The 22,081-nt window shown below is 49.3% G+C and overlaps 1 protein-coding gene across 18 annotated transcripts in view; it reads left to right on the forward strand.

Moving 5' to 3' along the window:
• The first annotated feature begins 4,695 nt into the window (after nt 1-4,695).
• Nucleotides 4,696-22,081, forward strand: part of KCNMA1 (potassium calcium-activated channel subfamily M alpha 1) — a 712,149-nt gene continuing 694,763 nt past the window's right edge. For 8 of the 18 annotated variants that reach the window (XM_081824029.1, XM_081824030.1, XM_081824032.1 and 5 more), the window contains exon 1: nt 4,714-5,303. In XM_081824029.1, the coding sequence (XP_081680155.1) occupies nt 4,923-5,303 (381 nt within the window). In that variant the 5' untranslated portion in view covers nt 4,714-4,922. Of the gene's footprint in view, nt 5,304-22,081 lie in introns of all 18 variants that reach the window. The other 10 variants (XM_081824025.1, XM_081824026.1, XM_081824027.1 and 7 more) reach the window with 7 other exon arrangements.

Here is a 22,081-nt window from a genome sequence, read left to right on the forward strand (position 1 = left end):
GTCCTTTCTTATACCACAAAGAGATTATAGAGACTGAAGGGAGTAAGGAAGGGGAGAATACTTAAACCATTTAGAACAGAACATGATGGTAATGGATGGATTGGTATGTTACCAATGGTAGTTACAGCTTAGAAGATCTGACATTAAAGCATGGTAACAATATCAACCCTGTTCGCCGTCTGCATCACAATGCATCATATGATGGTAGGACTGAAAACTGGGTAATTAATATTATTGTGGTTGCAGGATCTTTGGAATTTCCCCACCAAATTTCTGAATGTTTTAATAGGCCCCCTTTTCAAACATTCACCAAATAACGTCAAGTTCCAGAAAGGGTCACCAGAGGGCGCTAGATCACTTACGTTGTCCCCCTGGCTTCCACAGCCAAATCACCATGATTTGTTATGTCAGGGGTATTGGAACTAGGTCCAGGCCCGAAAAAAAATGAAATCCAGTGTACATTAGTTATTATGTTGGGCCAACATTTAAGTAAATAGGGTTCTTTTTTTCTCCTTGGCTATTACTTTAGTCGCTCTGCTTTTTCGGTTTGTATGCTAATGTACTTTTATTTATTTCTTCTCCGTCAGTTGAGACTGTTCAGATGAGAATACTTTAGAAACCTGAGACCCTGGTTGGCTTTGAAAGCTGCCATAGGCATGTGTTCACGTGATAAAGAGGCTGCTCTCCCCTCTGAGAAGTTTATAAATGTATTTAGAAATAAATACATGACCTATATTGTTGTCAGAACGGAGGAGGCTGAAGTTGGTCTTTTTTTTTTAAGATTTTCTTTATTCATTTATTTGAGAGAGAGAGAGAGAGATAGCGAGAGAGCGCACAAGCAGGGAGGAGAGGGAGAAGCAGGGTCCCCGCTCAGCGGGGAGCCCCATGCGGGGCTCAATCCCAGGACCCCGAGATCACGACCCGAGCTGAAGGCAGACGCTTAACGACTGAGCCACCCAGGTGCCCCTGAAGTTGGTCTTTGTGGTTAGGCTTTTGGTGCTTGTGTGATGGGCCATGGTTCTCAGCCTGCAGACACACCTATGGAAGGGGGAATGCCCTGGGGCTATCCGTAGGTGCCTCTCTATCCTCTGCCCTGGAGTCTGTCCACGGACTGCCGGTGGGGCCCTCCAGGCCACAGCGTCATGGCTGCAGCAGAGGGCAGGGACACGTTGCCTCAGTCCTTATCCCAGGCGAGGGGCCTTGCTGGGGGCAGAACAGCAAAGTCGGGGCAAGGAGCAATAGTCCTGCCTGGACTCATCTGCCCCATGGTCTGGTGCCTGCCCACACACACACACACACACACACGAGTACTGGTTTGGGGTCAGAAGATGCGGTTGGCGTCTGGCTGTGTTTTGGGTCACAGTAGTTATAACCCAGACCTGTATCATGTTTTTCTTTTTCATCCTTACAAATACCCCTTTGTTATTTGTAGGTAGGTAGGCAGAGCAGTTCCTGTTTTTATTTCAATTTTACAAGTAAGGAAACACGATAAACGCAAGGTACTGAAGGTCCCTTTTGAGTTTGAGGTTGGTTCTGTTCTGCGTAGAACTTTTTCCTCACTTGGGCCAGGTCAGGTGTGGGTCTTCCGAACCTGGTGCTAAAGTTGGTGGATGCTAGGGTGGTAGCAGAAGAGGCCGGCAAAGGCCCGTTGAGGGCTCTCTCTGGTGGACGGTGGCTCTCTCATTCACTGCTTACCAGTCGAGCCGTCCCGGGAGGTAGTGTGGGACTGGGGTTGTACGAAAAGTAGGCTATTTGACTTTGATGGTGAGGGACTCTGATGAATCCCGACTCATGATGGGATGACGGAGGAGACAGCGGAGGAGAAACAGGTGGGGATTCTGCAGTTGGGGTGAAGAAGTCACAGCAACCTGTGACTTCTTGCTAGTAGTCCCAGACTGGTACTTTAGGGGAACTCAGGTTGTGGGGGCTGTCCAGGAAGGCCTGGAGAGGATTCATGGTGTGTGGAAGCTCAGTTTTTTTTTTAAAGATTATTTATTTATTTATTTATTTATTTGAGACAGAGAGAATGAGAGAGAGAGAGAGAGCACATGAGAGGGGGGAGGGTCAGAGGGAGAAGCAGACTCCCCGCCGAGCAGGGAGCCCGATGCGGGACTCGATCCCGGGACTCCAGGATCATGACCTGAGCCGAAGGCAGTCGCTTAACCAACTGAGCCACCCAGGCGCCCCTGGAAGCTCAGTTTTAAGGGGAAGGGAATCCATTCTGGGGGTTTCGTATCCCTGTGGGCAGACAATCCTATCTTTCCCTGCTCTTTTTTTGCTATGGGCATTTTATTTTTAAATTTCAAATCTTGTACTTGATTTAAGGAAAGTCCTTAATTTTCCCGGCATATGCTGAGGCCCAAAGGGAGTAAAGTACAGCCATTCAGAAGGCTAATAAATCAAAGGCGTCTCAAGGTCACAGTTACCTTCTTGCAACATCACAGCACTTCTGAGGCCGACCCGCACCGACCCAGTGCTGGGAAGAACCCAGGGTCTTTGCAGGGACTAATGCAGCATAGATGTGTTGAGAGAGGTTGCTGAACACGAAGGATGAGGCTACAGGTACTATCTGGGTGACAATTTCACTTTCTGGAAAATACCGTCTGTAGCTCCCTTTTATGCATTGCTTTTTTTTTTTCCTTGTTTTTTTTTTTTTTTTGAATAGTAAGATTATATTTATTTATTTTTTATTATGTTCAGTTAGCCAACATATAGTAGTACATCATTAGTAGTGTTTGATGTAGTGTTCAAGGACTCATTAGTTGTGTACAACACCCAGTGCTGCTCTCTTTTACGCATTGCTTTTTGAGTACCAAATACTCAAGAACACTTACCTCGTTCTATTTCCCCCTTTGACCTTGACCCTGACTCTTTTCTAATGGGTATGTGTCCTGAGCACAATGAACACATTCTGGATGAGGCTTGGAGAAGCTGCAAATATTCCCTTCAGCCTCTCTGCCCAGCTAAGCCTCCCTTCTCGGGTCCTCCCCAGCATCCGAGGGCCTCCACAGGCGAGGGGCCAGGCTGAGGTCTCACTCAGGCAGAAGCAGCCCTGGCCCTACAGTAAAGGATGCTAACTTGGCCTCACCACAGGAAGGGCTGAAAGGAACTTGAGAATTCCAATTAGGCTTAAACTAATGAGCTGGAAACTTTGGGGAAACCACTGTGGGCAATGAGGGAAGAGTGTGACCATCTTCCTTCTAATTAGCACTGGAAAAACTTGTGGTCCAGCTGGTAGCCAAGAGGAAGGGCAGTGTACAGAGGGAGCAAAATTTCTGGGAGCGTTACAAGAGGTGTGGTGTGGAAATAGAGGCTGCTGAACAAAACCAGGCTCCTCCTCCTCTTGAAGGGTAGGGGTAGGAGGGAAGACCCTATATGGGGAAAGGCAGGCTTGAGTGGCGCCTAGAGAACCCCTTCTCCCAGCTGGCCTCCTCACACGATGGGGCCTGGGGCTAGATAAAAGGGGAGCGACTTTGGGGAACTCAATTGTCTATTGTAGCCTGCATCATCCCTGAGGCCAGGTCCCCCTTGCTCATCTCTCTCTACTCTCTTAGGCAGCCTCTGTCCCTTAATAAGGAAAACGCAGAAAAACCACCTGCTGCTGTCAAGAGCCACAGACCACCCGCTAGCCTCCGGCCATGCGTGGGGCACTGGGGCACCAAGGAAGGGGGTAGGGAAGAGCAAACTAGGGGCCAGAGGGGGTCGAACTAGGGTGTGTATCCTGGAAAAGGGTCCTCCTCACTCCCGAAGCCCGAGGATTTGGGGGTGTCCGGCCCGTGGTGTCGATAGCTGGTCACCCCTTCCCTCCCCACCGGGGGGTCCTTTGGTAAAAAAAATGGTCTGCCATGGGTGTCCCGCCATCCTCCTCGGGCCCCCGGTCGCTCGGCTGGGGGCGCAGCACCTTGGAGAGAGGCGCCCCATCTCGAGCCTTGTTTTGGGGCTCTCTACCTTGCGCTCGGGGAGTCAGGGGTGCGTGCCAGGGGGCCTCCGAGGGGTCAGCCTGCCCCCTGTCCAGCCCCGAGCAGAGGCGAGCGGGCGCTGCGGGCCTCCTCCCCTCCCGCCTCGGGCGGCCTGAGCCCGCGCCCGCTCCAGTTGCTGCAGCTGCTGCTGCTGGCGGCTGCGGGGAGCGCGGGGAGCGCGCCGAAGAGGCTCGGGCGGCGAGGACGGGGACGAGGAGGAGCCGGAGGAGGCGAGGAGGAAGAACGAGCGGAGGCCGAGGAGGCTCAGCGGCGTGGCGACGCGGCTCAGGGATCCCGGGGGGCATGGGCTAGCGGCCGGCGCGGCCCGGCAGCCGGACGCGGTGGACCTTCCTTGGCCCCGCGCGTGCAGGGGCGGCGGGCCGGAGCCGAGCGCAGCCGGGGACTGGAGGCTGGCGCGGGGGCGTCCCGGAGGAGGGGGCTGATTACCCGTTATTAACTAGTTGCCGCCTAATAAGCCAGGAGCGGCGGGTGAGCGGCGCGGGCTGAGCGCGGGGAGGGTCCCGGGCCGGAGCGCAGCGCACTCGCGTGGCGCACGGCGGGCCGGCGCGCAGAGCCGGGGCGGGCCCGGGGGCGGCGCAGACCCCGGGCGCGGGCGGCCCGCGGCGCCCCCTCGCTCTCGGCGCTGGGGGCCGGCGCAGCCCCGGGCGAGCGGAGCGCAGGCCGGGGCGGGGAGCAGCCCGCGCGCTCCATCCCCTCCCCCCCTCCCCGGGCGGGTGGCCGGGGGGAGGGCGGGCGGCGGCGGCCCGCCGTATATATCTCGGCGCACCCCGCCAGGTCGCGCACAGCGCCCCGAGCCCAGGCGCCTCCCCGCCCCCTCCCCGCGCTCCGCGGCGGCGGCGGCGGCAGCAGTAGCAGCAATATGGCTGTTGATGGGTGTTCGGGGTGGCGCTGGCGGCGGGAGGAGCTCCCCCGAGCCCCTGCGCCGGCTGCCCGTTGCTAGCTATGGCAAATGGTGGCGGCGGCGGCGGCGGCAGCAGCGGCGGCGGCGGCGGCGGCGGCGGCGGAGGCAGCAGTCTTAGAATGAGTAGCAATATCCACGCGAACCATCTCAGCCTAGACGCGTCCTCCTCCTCCTCCTCTTCCTCCTCCTCTTCTTCCTCCTCCTCCTCTTCCTCCTCGTCCTCGGTCCACGAGCCCAAGATGGATGCGCTCATCATCCCGATGACCATGGAGGTGCCGTGCGACAGCCGGGGCCAGCGCATGTGGTGGGCTTTCCTGGCCTCCTCCATGGTGACTTTCTTCGGGGGCCTCTTCATCATCTTGCTCTGGCGGACGCTCAAGTACCTGTGGACCGTTTGCTGCCACTGCGGGGGCAAGACGAAGGTAACGCGCGCCCCAGGCGCCCGCCCCCTGCGCCAGCCCACCTCCTCGCTCCTCGCCGCGCCGGGCCGCCCTCCATCCCCGCCTGCCTTCCCCGCGCCGCCTGCCCTTCCCTCCGCTCTCCCCACGCCCCGCTTGGCGCGGCGGGCGGCGCGCCGGGGCTGAGGAGTTGCCCCCGACCGGTGCGCTCCGGGACGCGGACGCCCAGTCCCGTCCCCTTGTTTATGGTGGGGTCGCCGGCGGCTGCGGTTGGGGCCGGGCAGGGGGACGCGCGCCGCTCGGGGGCCGGGGTGCGGGGTAGGGGGAGCGGAGCACGCGGGGCCCGAGGCCGCGGGGGGCCTCCGGGTGCGTGTGCCGCCCGCCTCGCCCGCCGCGGCCGGGCTCCTGGTGGTGGGAGACCGGGAGCACGTCGGCCCGCACTCCAGAAACCTGTTGGGGAGCCGAGTTCGCGGAGTCGGACGGCAGGGGAAACCCTTTGGGCAGGGAAGAAAATCTTTTGCGCTGGGGAATCCCGGGGGAGGAACCTGGCCAGAGGAAGTGGGGGGGGGACCTCGGGTACAGCGAGGGAAAGTTGGGGAGATGCATCCCAGTTTTGGAGGCAACCCACGGAGGCTGCCACTTTAGGAATGTGGCGAGGTCGCACATTTGATGTCACCTTCCTCCCCATCCCTTAGATATTCTCGTGGAACATACCCCCACCCCAGATTCTTCAGCCTCTGTATTCTCGCCCCCACGCCACCCTCCTTAGGTCCCCGGAAATGCCGCCAGCAGCGGGGAGCTGGAGCAAGGAGGTCCGCGCGAGAGCCTCCGAGGCCGCGGTTTCGCGCGGAGCCTCCTCCCCGGCGCTTTTGAGGTGGCTGGATGTCGGCTTAAGCTATTCCTGGCGCAGAGACGCCCACCAGCACCGAGGCTCACTACACCTTAAGTATGGTTGCTAGGCTGACTGCCTGGTCTGTCGCCGTGTCCCTAGAGGTGTCCTCTTCCCCCTCCTCCCCCCACTGGCTGAAGGTAAAGGGCTGGGGCAGTTTTTCACAGAAAACTGCAAGATAAAAAAAGAACTGGAAAAAAGGGACGGAGCTGCATTGTGTTTGAGTAATTCCCATCCTAGGGGGCTTCACAGCGCCAACATTTTCGGAGGGAGGGGAGATCAAAGGGAATAGGGGAACGGCCCAGGGTAGAGGCAGATCTTGGGATGTTCACACCTTTTTCTAGTAAAGTTAATCCCAGGACCCCTCAAACTTCCACAGGGCTCCACAACTTGTAGCAGCCTCCTTAGTTGCTGTGGGAAGTAGGGAAGCCAGGGGCTGTTGGTGAAGCACAAGGGTGAACCCAGGCTCTCTCTCCTGATCATTAATTATACACCGCGCTGGGTGCTGGAGCTCAGCTGTGTTTTGTGGCAGCACATTTGTGTTTTGGAAAATACTGGTGTGTTGGAAATAAGGGAGAAAAATAAAAGCCATCTCTCTGTCCTCCTCCTCCCATTTCTCCTGAGGCTTCCAGATGTTGACCAGCCAGCTTTGGCGTTACCTCCTCCGCCATAGAGGTTTCGCCTTACTTGTCCAGGTGGGAAACCTCCCACGTTCCAGAGAAGCAAACAGGTTAAGCAAAGTCAGAACCATGAGACCCCGAGACCATGCTTCTTGCCTTAGCCTTCCTCTTAACCGCTTGTTCATAGAGCCTTCTTGATCACACGTTCACTCCTCTCCTCCTCCTCCCAGTCTTGAGTCCTGGCATTTTGTTTGTGTTTTTCCTTTACTGAGAGTCTGTGTCTGCGCTTAGGGGAGGGATAGTTCCTGGTCGTGGGCATCTAAAATGTTCAAAACCACTCAGTGGTTTGGGTGCAGTTTTTAACAGCCTCCTCATCCTTAAGGCATTGGGCATTCTTGATCATAACGAAAACTTTTCAATGAGTCAAAATAAGTTGTGGTGTTTTTGTGATCGTAGGGTTTTAAACACAGCTTCCACGTCCCTTTTACCCTAGGGGTCCACAGATGTCACTGCAGTCCCCGTGATGAAATGCTAATTGGATTGTTCACATAATCTCTTTCATAAAATGATGACCAAGCATAACTTCTGTCAGTCTTCTCAAGAAAAGAGGTTTTTGGCAATGATCATTAGAAAAAATGATCCCTGTCTATTAGGCTGTATTTTGTAGCTATGAGACCAACTGAGCTGACCTTACTGGAAATTTCTACAAAAAATCAACCTGGGACGAGAGATGCTTGCAGTTGGTTGGGAGCTTATGAGGCCAGTGGAGGACGAGGTCAGGTCACTTTTGATACCATTAGAGCAGACTTAAAACATGCCCAGAATCTCTTAATAACTACCCCTTGATTTGCTCACTTGAACCATGTGTAGCCAGCTCATTAATAGTAACTTAGACCTTTTCTGAGCTTTTCTTTCTACCCCCGAGGTCTGTATTTTTACTGCCATCATGGTTTTTTGTCCTTCATTCTTTTTACTTTCCAAGTATTTGGTAGTTGTCGAGGTGCCGTATGGCAGAATGCATTTGTCCTAAGTTTGGAATAATGATTTTAGCGCTAGGCTTCCCAAGCAAACTGAGACTGCTTTTGCACAGAATTCTGTCGGCCCTCAGATGTCCTCACCCTCACCCTCATTCAGTCCCAAGATGATTTGAACAGGAGCTGGGGTCTCGTGGAGGGCTGATTTCTAGCTTCTGAAATTCCATGGGAGGTAAGTTTCCGCAGGGTGTCCCGACATCACAAGTATTTGGCCTCTGGGACGGCACCATCTTTTTTGATCAAAGGAAGCTGGGACTATGGGTGTTCCTCATGGGGCCTCGCATCATTAGCACCTTTGGCCTCTGAATCTCAAGTGGTGAGTGACTTTACTGTTTTGAAAAGAATGGAATGTGGACTTTTTTTGGGAAATGAGAGAACTAATCACATTTCCCCTGGTTGGGAACTTGGGCACAATCATCCAGTACTGTGTTCTTTGCTGTACTTTATCACATTATTGTTTTTCTCTGCTGGGTTTCATCAGAGCTCTGTGTTCACGAGGCTGTGACGTTTTGAGGTCCAATCCAGTTGTAGACTGTAGTGAACCGTGAGCAGCTCAGGCAGCCTGGATCAGGCCATGACCTTGAAGAAGTCATTTAACATCTCTGGGCTCTTTTTCCTTGTGTTTAAAATGTGGAGATTGAATTCTGTGACTTCTGATGCCCCTTCCTGCTCTGTGATTCAGTGTCAGTGGTTAGAAGGAGTTGAGAAACTATGGGGAAAGTTTCTAGCTCAGAATGTGTTTTGCAGTTTTCTGGCAAATTCTTTAGGAATTCAGCCTTGGAGTGCTTCTTTGTCTTTATTCCTGCCTTCTCCTCTTCCAGCACACAGTCTCCTTCTCTTCAGATTAGTCTGGGGAAACTGAGGCCAGCTTTCTGAGGGAGCTGTGGCTTGCTGGGGGACCTGAATGTGGCCAGGCATAGGCTCAAGCCTGCTCTCAGTTTGAGCTATCCACCCTGTAGAAGCTTGGGCTTGATCAAGCCCGGTCTGCATGTAATGAATTATTGTCTCCATGGCTGTGTCTGAGAAAACAACACGTTTTCTCTGTCAGGTTGGTGACTAATATAAATATCAGATCCCGTTATGGCTTGGTAATTACCCAGGGTCTGGCCCGACGCATCCAATCAGGGCTGGAGCTCCAGTGCCTCAGAATTTTTGATTCCAGATTGGCCCTGCTGTCTCATCTCATCTTGGGGATTGCCTGCACTGGATGACCTTCAGCTAATTCTCTCTGATCAGATCACTTAGGGTGGCCTTGAAGAAGCTCTCAGGTCCCAGCCACAGGGGAGTTCCAACAGACCTTCCCTCAAGCAGAGGGCGTTTGCTTCCCATTACCTGGCTCTCTTCATGGAAATGCACACTTTACAGTAGAGACTCGGCAGTCAGACACGAGTGCAAATCCTTGATCGCACACTTATTAGCAGGGCATCTTTGGCTGGCAGCCATGTCAAGCCTTGATTTCTTCATCTGTAAAAGGAGCATAATGAGGCTTACTTTGTAGGATGCTTATGTGGAGTAGCAATAATGGGTATATAGTACCCAGCAAATGCCTGGCACTAAGCAGGCTTCCTGTAAATAGCTCCACAAAGTGGTGAGTTTGTTTTCTCCTCGATTCCTTGAACATTTTTGGCCCCAGAGAGGCACAGACTACAACAAGTAGAACTTTTTTGAGCCAAAAGGAACCTCTAGACTCTGAAGTCTCCTGTCCTTGGGTCCAACAACCACTTAGGGTCAGACTGAGATTTGGGTTCATGGCTCTTGGCTGTTGCAGGGCTGGAGGATTGGGGTGGGGGCAGCCAGGGAAGGCTCTGTGTTTTGATGGTTGCTCTTTGGATGGTGGGGACGTTGGTGGACTAGTGTTGACTAGTGTTGACACCGTCTGGCTCCAGGAGCGGTAGACCGAGAGGATGTGAACAGTTTGGTAGGAGGGCAGGGTCTGGCCAGCGTCATACCTTTGAGTAGGGACCACGTCCATCCCTGTTACCCCAGTCCAGAGCTCACAGACCTGTTCCCCTGATGATGTCACAGTTTCCTGGCCAGGGTTCTCTGTACCAGCACCAGCTCTCCTCAGAGTGGTGTTTCCCCAAGTGTGTTCTGTGGAGCACTTGCCCTTACCTTGTGAAAAACGTTGTGAATAAATGGCACACCTGAGCGCCCCCTTGGAGAGTCACATCCCAGGCTTGGGGACGTCCTGTAGTAGAGAAATTGGTGAAACTGCGCTTACCTGAGCTCCCGTTGAGCAGACTTGCTTAGCTGTCAAGCCTGCTGTGCCATACCCAAGAGTCAGCCTATGACCTTGGGCAAGGACTTTGCTGCTTCGTGCCTCAGTTTCCTCATCTGTAAATTGGGGGTTGTCATAGAGCACAGCCCTGTGGGGTAGCTACTCTCTCTAGCCCTATGTATAGACTTTCCTAAGAGGACACTGGTGCCCTAAAGCCTTGGGCTGACTCTGTATCCAGGTGTGCTGGGGACTTACCCAAACATATATCATTAGGATGGGAAGAGCTGCCCTATCATTTGGCATGGGGCAGAGAGAATTCCAAGGGTAAGGCCAAGTGGGCCCCCTGTTTGCCTTGCTACTGTCCTCCTCCCTGGGTGGGGACATTCATTGGGTGCCTGGTAGTGGGGAGTAAGTGCTTGCTTTGGGTCTCTCTCTCTTGTCTCACCAGGGCAAGAGAAGGGTGCTGTTGAAACAGTCAGGCTGGAGTGCGGTGGCAGGACCTCTTGCCCAAAGTGGGCAGCGGGGGTGTCCCAGCTCATGGTGGCAGTGGCCATGCTAACCTGTGAATCACAGCAGCCAACACCACCTTCTCGGGCCTTCAGAGCGGTGGAGGCCCTGGAGGGCCGCCTCTGTGGCTCCCCTGGGCGGGGGGAGGGCTGTGTTTATGCAGTGACGTTGCAGCTCCTGGGCCCTGCCGGGAATCCTGCCCTTCGTGGACACGTGTCTAGGGGTCAGGCAAGGTCAGGCCTCCTGCAGGACCTCTGAAATTCCACAGCCTTTCTGCGCCCGGCAGGGAGCAGACCGAAAGTGCCTCCTTTTTTGAAATGCTTCTCTTGAGTGGGTGGAATCCTGGCCCCGGGCACACAGGGAAGGAATCTCAGCCGCAGAGGCAGGGGCTTCCTAGCATTCTGGGTAGGAGTCTCAAGGAGTGTTCAGTTGGGGTATCAGAGCTCTTCTTCCGAGGGCTGGAGAGAACATCTGTTGATCTGGTCCGGGGGGCTTCTCACACCTTAATATGCATATGAATCACCTGGGGAGCATTAAAAATGCAGCTTGTCCGGAAGGCCCAGGGTCAGCCCTGAGGTCCTGCGCATCTGACCGGACAGGGGCGGGTGTGTTTCTGCTGTGCAGACCACACTTTGAGGAGCAAGGATCTGGGCCACTCCTCAGCCTCCAGTTAGTGCCTCCTGGAAAAAAAAAAAAGCCTATGTTTGACTGTGGAAATTCCCAGCTCTAGAGCAGCAGGGGAGGGGTGGGACGAGGAAGATTCACTGTTGCCAGGACAGCCAGGTAGAGAAGACTCGGCTCAGGCCCCTCCGCGATGCTGTGGTTCAGTCTGGGCCCTTCCTGCTATGGCCATCCGTTCGGGTACCTGCTCCCAAGGAACCCATAAGCACTGTCGGTTTGGGGCTGGGTTGTGGTGGCCAGAGCCGCGTTCTGTGGATGCACAGGGTGTGGTGTGTGTGTTGCCGGCCCATCAACCTGCGGGCTCTCCCTCTCGCCAGTCGGTCACACTGCAAGGGGTGAGGCTTCCCGAAGTCCAGGATGGCAACTCAGTCAAACCACCTTCTTGCAAAATTAAAGGCTCGTGGTGTTGCCCGGGCTGCACTGTGGTGATGCGCCAGGAAGCCAGTTGCTGGCCACTCCCTCCGGGGTGTTTGAAGTCAGGGGGCAGCAAAACTGCCAGCCTGATTTTCCGCAGGGACCTGGGAACTTAAAAGGATTGGCCTCAAGACAGATCCTGAGCGTGGGGGAGATGGGGGTGGGGGGGTGGGGGCTGTGCTGTGCCCCCTCCAGCTGTTCTTCTCAAGGATTCTGGCAGGTGAAATGGAAAGTAGCTCCTTTTGTCACCTTAGCCCGGTTGTTTGCAGCTCCTATTCTCAGGGACTTTTTCCTTGAGGTGTGCTGTTCATGTTGTTCCATTGTCAAAGAGTAGAAGCTGGAGTAAACTCTCAGCCAAAAGCATCTTCAGCAGCCAGAATGAAGAAGGGCTTAGCACAATGTTCAGCACAGAATAGGTCCTCAGATTAATGTATGGTTACTATTGTCGTTGTTGATTTTGCTTTTTATGACCTAGTAAGTACATACGTACTATGTGTCCGAAACCGAGCTCGTGCTAGGGGAAAAATAAGACCCAGTTGTGACTTACCAGTTATGTTCTTATGGGGTGTGCTCATGTCTGGTCTCTGAGTTGCCTGCAAACCCCCCGAGGGCAGGAACGGAGTCCTCTAAACACAAGCACACATATATGTTGGGAAGGCCCTTTCCACGGTGGTTAGCTGGGGGCCAGGTGGGAGTGTAGTAGGTGCAAATACATTTTGCTGCTTTTTCTGGGTAATTCGTTAGAAGCTACAGAGAAAGTCTGGGTGAAAGGGAGGGGCTTGATTTGGTGACATGATGATGTTTGAGTCATTCCTGGGTTTCAGTTAGTTGTGCCACCCAGGTCTCTCTTGACCAGTGGCTAGCAAGGATTTAGTTCATGATGAGCAGCTGTTTGTGAGCTGGATGAGTCAGGCAGGGGATGGAAGGGCAGCTTCAGAATAATGGAAGATGGAATTTGCTTTGTTTTCAGCATTATTTGGTGATTGTCTTTGTCTAATTGCCAATTTGGAAATGTAATTGACACTCCAGGTCCAGAATGGATATACTTAACATCCTCATCTCCCTGTAAGATCTCATTACCTGTATGACTAATGCTTTTTTACATGGCCAAACATGAAATTATTTAAGACATCTCATTCACTTTGTATTCCTTGCTGTTTCATTGGCCTCCCTACCTGGTTTTCTGAGGGCTCCAGATCTGGTTTACTCTGGGCATTTCAAAGGTAATTAGCCGAAATGCCTGTATTCCTCTCTTCTCTCCTTCCTGCTGCTCTTCCTTCCTTCCTTCCCTTCTTCCATAGTGATTCCTGCCAAGTCTGGGAGCAGAGACTGAAGTTGGCTGGTTAGTGGACAGCAACAGGGACTTGATTTCGCTAATTTAGAAGCACATGGCATTACAAAGTCATAGAGGTGGAAGGGAGTCTTAGGGCCTGGGTCCTACTTTCTCCCCAGTGCCAGGGCTGGGAGCCCTGTGCTCCGTCATCATTGGGGATGGGGGTGCTTATGATCTTCTGAGGCTGCTGTTCCCCAGAGGGCAACCCACTTTGGAATGCATGGAAAGATCCTTCTCCTTGCACTAACCTGTCTTGCTTCTGGTCTGTTTCCATGACACACAGAACAAATCTTGGTAGATAATAGATTTCAGGTTCTAAATCCAGCCCAGGAAGGCTCAGAGTTGGGTGGTGGTTAATGTCAGCAATATTGTTGGGGGGTAGAATGCCCATAGTTCTATCCCCTCTCAAGCTCCTTTCTTTTTCTCTTAATGACTTCCTGGTGTCCTTCACCTGGGGTTGTAAGGTTTCTCCTTGTCCCATTCCCCAGAGTTTGGAAAGTGGCCCATTTTGGCTGTTGGTTCTGATAGTTTGCCCTCCAGGATGTGTCTGGTCTTGTTAGAAGCTGTGGGTGGAGGTTTTGGCTGTCCCTGGGCCATCAGGTTACCTCTTTGTCAATGACACATGCACTGTGTTCCAAAGTTTAGCTCCCTTCACAGTTTAGTGTTGGACTTGGCTGGGAGCAGATGTGATTCTGGGGCCATGCCAGGAACCCAGATGCAGAGTGCGGATCCTTTGTTAAGACGCCTGAGTTGGACTCTGCTTTCTAGGTGTCGGCTGTTCCCGAAGGAGAGAGAGCAGATCTGGATCTGGAGCCTCTTTTTGCACCATTTAAGTAGAGCTGCTTCTTAGGATCGAGGGTACTTCCTCCCACCCGCTCATCTTACCTCTTCTCTGGGCTTCCATATATTACTGTCGCCATTTCTCCTATTCTGTGGAACAGAAAGAAACCAGAAAAGAAAAGAGAACATCCAAGAGGAGAAGGTGAGGGAGAGTAGGGGGTAGAGGGAGATGTTCACACAATGAAAAATAGAATTTCTCTTCTGGGAATTAGAGGTTGGGTAAATATATAATTGGATGGATTTTGTTTTTAGTTCCTGCACCTTTGTCTTAATGAATAAGTCATGACAATGAGTAAGTGACCTCACCCCCAAGGAGTGAAGCGTTATGTAAAGAACAGTAGAAAGAATGATTTCACCTTTGGAAGATTTTAGCCCTTCCAGTGAGAAGTGTTGTCTAGCTAACTGATGGTATGGAGCCTGGGTGGCCCGTGGCCCAGATACTGGGAGTCACAGGCTCCGTGGGAATCTTCCTTGCGTGTCTGTTATACAGGAGCAGAATCCTGCCCCTCTTGGGGAGCAGTTGCTGCATTAACTTGTTTTCCCTTTATGTGACTTTGGAGTATAGACCTTTTATGGCTCTGGAGGGGAAAAAGTGGGTATCCAATGATAATCAAATGGAGAACTCAGAGAAAGGGCTCTTAGGCTTGTAGGAAGGTTTGGAAGAAGCAGCGTTTATCCATGTGCTGGGGCTGGCAACAGCTTCATATACATTTTTTTTTTCTTCTTTGTGCATCTGGGAGCACTTTTTATAACGTGCTTTAAGAAAGTGCTCCTGGGAATTGTTTTAGCCACCTATGAATTATGGCCATTTCTCCTGTGAATTGTGTCAGCTACAGCTGATCAGGTGTAAGATTCTTGAAGGGTGTAGGAATGGTGTCTTTAGCTGAACACACAAGAGAAGTCAGTGGTTTGTTTCAGTCTTAAAAATGGCATCCTTTCCTTAAGCTCGTGCGCAAGCCTATTTTCGTCGTAAGATTTCTTTTTTTTTAAATTGAGGTATAGCTGACATACAGTATTACATCAGTTTTAGGCGTACAGCGTAATAATTTGATATTTATATGTTGTGAAATGATCACCACAGTAAGTCTAGTTAATATCTGTTACCATTTATAGATACAGAATTTTTTTCTTGTTATGAGGTCTTTTAAGATTTATTCTCTTAACAACTTTCAAATATGCAACACAGTTTTATTAATAATAGTTGCTTTGCTACACATTACATCCCCATGACTTATTGATTTTATAACAACAAGTTTGTATCTTTCTTTACCTATTTCGTACACCTTGAATTCCCAGCCTTTGGCAATCACCAATCTGTTCTCTTATCTTTGAAGTTTTTTTGTTTTTGCTTTTTTTCAACAGTGTGAATATATTTAAGACTCCTGAACTATACACTTAATGTGGTTAAGATGGTAAGTTCTCTGCTATGCCTATTTTACCACAATAAAAAAAAAAAAGGAAAAAAATTCCTCCTGGAGATGACCCCCCATTATCTTTCACATGTAAGTGAGATCATATGGTATTTCTCTTTCTCTGTCTGACTTATTTTACTTTACTTAGCATAATGCCCTCAATACCATCCATGTTGTGGCAGATGGCAAGTTTCATTCTTTTTTATGGCTGAATAATACTCCATTGTCTGTCTGTCTGTGTATCTATCTATCAATCACATTTTTTTATCCATTCCTCTATCAGTGGACACTTAGGTTGTTTCCATATCATGCATATTGTAAGTAAAGCTGCAATGAACATGGGGGTGCATATATCTTTTTGAGTTAGTGTTTTTGTTTTCTTTGGATAATGCCCCGAAGTAGAATTGTTGCATCATATGGTAATTCTATTTTTAATTTTTTGAGGAATCTCCATATTGTTTTCTAGAGTAGCTGTACCAGTTTACATCCCTACCAACAGTGCACATGGGTTCCCTTTTTTTCACTTCCTGGCTATGTTATTTCTTGTCTTTTTGATAATAGCCATTCTAACAGGTGTGAAGTGATAGCTCATTTTTTATTTATTTATTTATTTTTTCATTTTTTTTTTTAAGAATTTATTTATTTGGAGAGAAAGAGAGAGAGAAAGAATGAGTGGGGGGGGGAGGGGGAGAGGGAGAAGCACACTTCTTGCTGAGCAGGGAGCTCTATGTGGGGCTCGATCCCAGGACCCTGAGGTCATGACCTGAGCAGAAGGCAGATGCTTAACTGACTGAGCCACCCAGGCACCCCTCATTGTAGTTTTGATTTACATTTCCCTGATGACAAGTGATGTTGAGCATCTTTTCATGTATCTGTTGGCCATCTGGATGTCCTCTTTGGAGGAGTGTCCATTCAGATCTTCTGTCCATTTTTTAATAATCAGATTGTTTGCTTTTGTTTCTCCTTTGTTATATAAGTTCTTTATGTATTTTGGATACTAACCCCTTATCAGATATATGATTTGCAAATATTTTCTCCCATTCAGCAGGTTGTCTTTTCATTTTGTTGATGTTTTCCTTTGTCGTACAAAGGTTTTTTTAGTTTGGCGTAGTTCCACTTGTCTATTTTTGCTTTTGTTGCCTTTGTTTTTAGTGTCAAATCCAATACATCATGGCCAAGAATGATGTCAGTGAGCTTACCGCCTGTGTTTTCTTCTAGGAGTTTTATGGTTTTGGGTCTTACAGTCAAGTCTTTCATCCATCCATAAGATTTCTTTTTTAACTTCAGTGTTTTACACTTTTATCCTCAACATAGAGTAAGTGTACTCCTACACTTTTATCCTCAACATAGAGTAAGTGTATGGCACTTTTATCCTCAACATAGAGTAAGTGTACTCTATGTTCATTGTAGAAATGTACGGCAAGGCATTTGGGGGAAAAAAGGGACACCTTATACCCACTGGGATGGCTACTATTAAAAAACCAAACAAACCCAGAAAGTAACAAGTGTTGGCTAAGCTGTGAGGATTTGGAATCCTTGTGCACTGTTGATGGGAATATAAAATGATGCTGTCACTGTGGAAAAAAGTATGGTGGTTCCTCAGAAAAAAAAAAAATTAAAAATTAAATTACCATATGATTCAGCAATTCTTCTTCTGGGTACAAATCCAAAAGAAGATATTTGCACACCCATGTTCATAGTAGCATTATTCATAAAAGCCAAAAAGTAGAAGCCGCCCAAATGTTCACTGACAGATGAATGAAAAAACGAAATGTACTATATACATGCAATGGAGTATTATAAAGCCTTATAAAGAAAGGAGATTCTAAAACGTGCTACAACGTGGATGAACCTTGAGGATATTATGCTAAGTGAAATGGGCCAGACAAAAGGACAAAAACTGTATGATTCTACTTAAATGAAGTACCTAGAATAGTCAAATTCATAAAGATAGAAGTGGAATTGTGGTTGCCAGGGCTTACAGGGAGGGGGAGATGGGGAGTTGTTTAATGGGTACAAAGTGTCATTTTTGCAAGATGGAAACATTCTGCACAACAGTGTGAATATACTTAATACTCCTGAACAATACACTTAATATGGTTAAGATGGTAAGTTCTCTGCTATGCCTATTTTACCACAATAAAAAAAAAAAAAAAAAAGGAAAAAAAATTCCTTCAAGTCCTACCTCCTGGAGATGACCCCCCCCCCCCATTATCTTTGGGCACATTTTCTTTCCAGACACATTCTTCACTGTGGTGCTCATGTTTGTCCTTGGGGCAGCTAGTAATTTTCCTCTAAGGGTTGGTAAATGGCAGTCCCATGAGAAGTACCCAACCTGACCTTGTTTGATTTAGGTGGTATCCACCCTGAGAGCAGACGGAACAACCCTGCTTCTGCCTGAGGAGTCTGGTTTAATGGTGTCTATTCTTAGAGTAAAGTTAAAGGCTGCTGGAGTATTGATTTTTGACATATGAGTGGCTCTGTTGTCTCAGGCAAGTCATTGTCCCCCGGCCTCAGTTTTCTTATATGTAACATGTTCTCTGACTCAGTGATTTCAATATATAGCCATTTCTTCAGATTCTAAAGTTATCATTTGTACCTGCTGAAGAACCCAAAAGCAAATCATTCAAGGCCAACGGGCAGCTCTGGTTCTATTATAAATCACAAGAGTGAAATCTGACTGATGTGTCCCCGGAACGTCAATACTGGCTTTGATGTGGTGGCATATTTAAAAATTACAATCTAAGGACATAGACCCTTTTGGAAATACCCTCAAACTTGTCATTAAAAAAAAAAAGTTCTCAGAAGTATGTTTTTGTGACTCTGCTATTACTTCTAAGGAAATAGCCACATCATTGTTTAGGTTTCAGTTTTAATTTTTGGTGTGGAGGCAAGGTTGAAGAGGTCTTAGATTATAGACTGTAAGTGGTGCACTGTGATATGCTGGCTTTGGGGAGGCTGGGCATAAAAAGAAACCTCTCATTAAAGAGAAGGTCGTGCAAATCAACCTCCTTTGATGCTTTTCTTTGACTTGCCCCAGAAGGCAACCCTGGAGTGAGAATGTTCATCTTGGCTCTGTTCCTGGAGCATTCCAGCCTCCAGAAGCCAGGATGGGCTGATCAGAGCTTCTGTGGCAAAGGAACGAGCGAGTGTCTGAAGGGACGATCCCCACACATTCAATAACTTCTGAAATAAAATCCCTCCACCCCCAAACTGTGGGCAGCTAGTACATCAGATCAGACTGAATAGTCTTAGGTTACATAACATCAGTTAGCTCATGCTACCGGGGGCCACGTGTTACATTTTAACTTGTCACGGACACATTACACTAGCACTTCACAGATCCGCAGGGTTCCAGGTAGCTTTTGGGTATTATTGAGTGAATTGGCGATTGTGTAGGACTTGACGAAGCCCGGACAAAAATACTTCTTTAGATTTTTCTGTAGTGTTGTTACGCTCATATTAGGGGGTGCAGACGTCCTGCAAGTATTTCTTACAAAAATAAACTAAAAATTGAGACGGTAGTTATTGGATCTGCTGTACTGAATGGTTGATTTATAGCCATGAACCAGATATGACAGAGATTTTTAAAACTCTGGGTATCTTTTCATTTTCTGGTGACAGGCAGTACAAGCACTATATATATATATATATTTTTAAGATTTTATTTATTTATTTGACAGAGAGAGAGGGAACACAAGCAGGGGGAGTGGGAGAGGGAGAAGCAGGCTTCCTGTGGAGCAGGGAGCCTGATGCGGGGCTCGATCCCAGGAGCCCGGGATCACGACCTGAGCCGAAGGCAGAGGCTTAACGACTGAGCCACCCAGGCGCCCAAGCACTATATTTTTAATTGGTCCCTTCTTTAAGTCAGGAGCTGAAATGTTATCATGCAAATCTCTCCTGAGTTGCATGGAAATTAATAAAATCACAAAGATTTCTATTTGTACTCTGTGAACACAGACAGTAATGAAGCTGAAACAGCGATCTCCAGGGGATGATGCTATTTAAATGCGAGGTAAGGCTTCCAAAGGATTCTAATGGTGAAAAAAGAAACCAGCAAGTGAGCGGTCCATTCTTTCCTCCCTACCTCACCTACTCTCCTCTGCACTTCCTGACCTCAGGAAGAATTAAGTTAAAACCAAGACCTCTACTCTCTAATACATCCTATCGGTCACCTGTTGAGCCAACAGCAGTGGACTCTCAGACAGTCTCTCTGGGCCATTTGTTCCTCCTCTTCAGGCATGCCATGGATCCCTTACTGGTGCTTTTGTTTTGGTAAGTCTATGTGTACTGGGATAACTGACTTCTTAGGGATAAAAATAACAAACTTTTTTTTTTTAGAGTAGTTACTATGCATCAAGCACTGTTTTAATAAGCTCCTTATGTTTACTATGTTATCTAACCTTCAAAACAGCCCTATGGAGTAACCATGTTTATAATCCCCATTTTATAGATCAGAATACTGAGGCACAGAGAACATCTATATCTGTATATCTGTAAAATTTTGGATGACAGACTTAGTGCTTAGTGCTTAGTGCTTAGTGTGTGTCTAGTGATTTCTAAGCTCTTTACATGTATTATCTTATTTAATCCTCACAACAACCCAGTGGAATAGGTGGTACTACTGTCACTTTACAGATTAAGAAACTGAGGCATGGAGAGGTTGAGTACCTTGCCCAGGGTCACACACGTGAGGGGCAGAGCCAGGTTTGAGTCCAGGAAGGCGGGCTGTGGAGCCTGTGTGTCTCATCCCGGCCCTGTACACCTACAGGTTTACCTCCTGTAGTGGTAGGTTGGCTCTGCTCAGCTCATCCGTGCCAAAGAGTGAGGGAAAACATGCAGGCATAGGTAGGACTGAAAAGAAGAGCTGGTGTGTGGAGACTCATGCATCATCCCTAAATGAGGTGTGAGGTCCTTTAGAAAATTCAGAGGATTCTATACTGTGAGGATAGAAATGAATCTTAAAGGTTATCTAGTCCTTTTAATCTCTCTAAGTCTTGCTTTTCCTTGCTGGAACATGGGGTCATCACCCTTTCTCTACTTGATTGGCAGGTGTGCTGTGTGCAGTTGTACAGGTTGCTCACTGCACAACTCTAGGGCAGCTCTGAGATTCATATCAGATAATAAATACATAATTAGACTTTATGAACTATGGCACATGTGCCATATCTCCCTGTTGGTGGGTATTTGGAGGCACAGAATAAATATGGGCATTTTTCTGAGTATCAGTCTTCCTTGAAGTTTTGGATACAACCACTAGTTTTGATATTAACACATGCACAGGAGATATTAGGAGTAGGATGCAGAATTCAAGCATATTTTTAAAAACTTGAGGTGTGTATGGTATGTGTATATTTGTGCATGCACCTGCAGGAGAGCATGAAGAGTGGAAAAGTTTGACACCCACCAGCAAACCCTTATCATTAAACTGTGAATGTAAGCATCCTAATGTGACCTGATGCCTTATTATTCCCACATGCTATTTGCTCATATTTGAAACTCTGAAACCGTGTTATTAAAAGAATGGGAATTCTGTGAAAAACATCTAACTATATCTGAATTCCCCAATCTGTTATAAATAAAGTACATTTCAGATGTCGGTGGGGCAGAGAATTTAATCTGTGCACTCAGAAGAGGGTAGTGCTAACTCATTCAGTGGTTATGAATCTTCCCTTGCCTTAGAAAGATTGATTCCTTGCCACTCTCCACCTCCACAGCCTGGAAATACATTATTGTATCACAATGTGGACTTCTTTCTAGACCATTGGGTATTGTTGCCTTGCGTCTGCCAGACCCCATGCATGGAATGTTTGGGAGACGAAGTGGTCAGTCTGTGAGTCTTTATTAGCATGGCTGTCCTTTTCCCAAGGATATGGAGTTGTGTAAAGCATTGTTTCCTCCTGGGCAATGCCAGTAGCCACACTGCCTGCTTCCAGGGGGCACCATTCACATCATAGTCATGACCGATGCCCCTGGAATTGTGCAGTGTACACCCCACACGTCCACACAGGTGGCTTTTCTAGGTGTCTAGCTTGGTTGTATACACTTACATAAGAAATTAAAAACAGTGCAAGGGCCTTAATTCTTAATGGCCAAACAAGTAAGAGAAACATCAAGAACCTGAGGTCCGGAAAAGGTGGAGAACACTGAGAATTGGTCAGAAAGGGGGTGGCCAGACAGACCACTGGGGATGTGGGGGTGTGAAGGTGGACCCAGCCTTCCCATCCCTTGGCCCAGCTCCGGGACAGGCTGTTTCTGTGACTTCTGATGACTGTACAGCTCCCGACGTGATGGAGGAGGGCTCCCAGGCTCCCTCACTTGTTCTCAGCACAAGCCTTGGAGAAGGGCGAATGCTTGGGGGCCAGCCTGTGTGTGCCCTTAAGGCCCGTGCATGAAGAATAACAGGATCCAGAGGATTTGGCAAGGGCCTCTCCATGGCCAGCTGGGCTATTTTTAGCTCCGTCCCCTGGCCCCTGCTGTCCCCAGGTGTTCGTCAGCAGAGCATCCTGCACCTCTATGGAAAATGGCAGTCAGAGCCCAGGCATGGCCGGCAGGCCGCAGCAGGCTCACTCCCGGGCCCGGCGGCCAGGCTGGATCTCAGGGGCTGGCAGGCTGCTGTGAGGGTGGTGGCATTAACTGGCCTTTCTGCTGGTCGTGTTGCCTGCTGGTTCTGGGTGAGGAGGTCGAGCCAGAGTAAACAGGTCTACACTCCAGGGCCCCTCCCTGAGCCCTGGTGCAGGGGCCAGGCTCGTGGGGGTGGTGATGGGCTGGCAGAGTCAGGAGCTGCTTTGGCACCACTGCTGGGCTGAGTGACATGCCTGTCCTGGGGAATGTGCAGGTGGCCTGGCCTGGCC

This window comes from Leptonychotes weddellii, chromosome 6 (assembly GCF_054177405.1).
Source record: "Leptonychotes weddellii isolate Sample4059 chromosome 6, ASM5417740v2, whole genome shotgun sequence".
NCBI classification, from domain to species: Eukaryota; Metazoa; Chordata; class Mammalia; order Carnivora; family Phocidae; genus Leptonychotes; species Leptonychotes weddellii.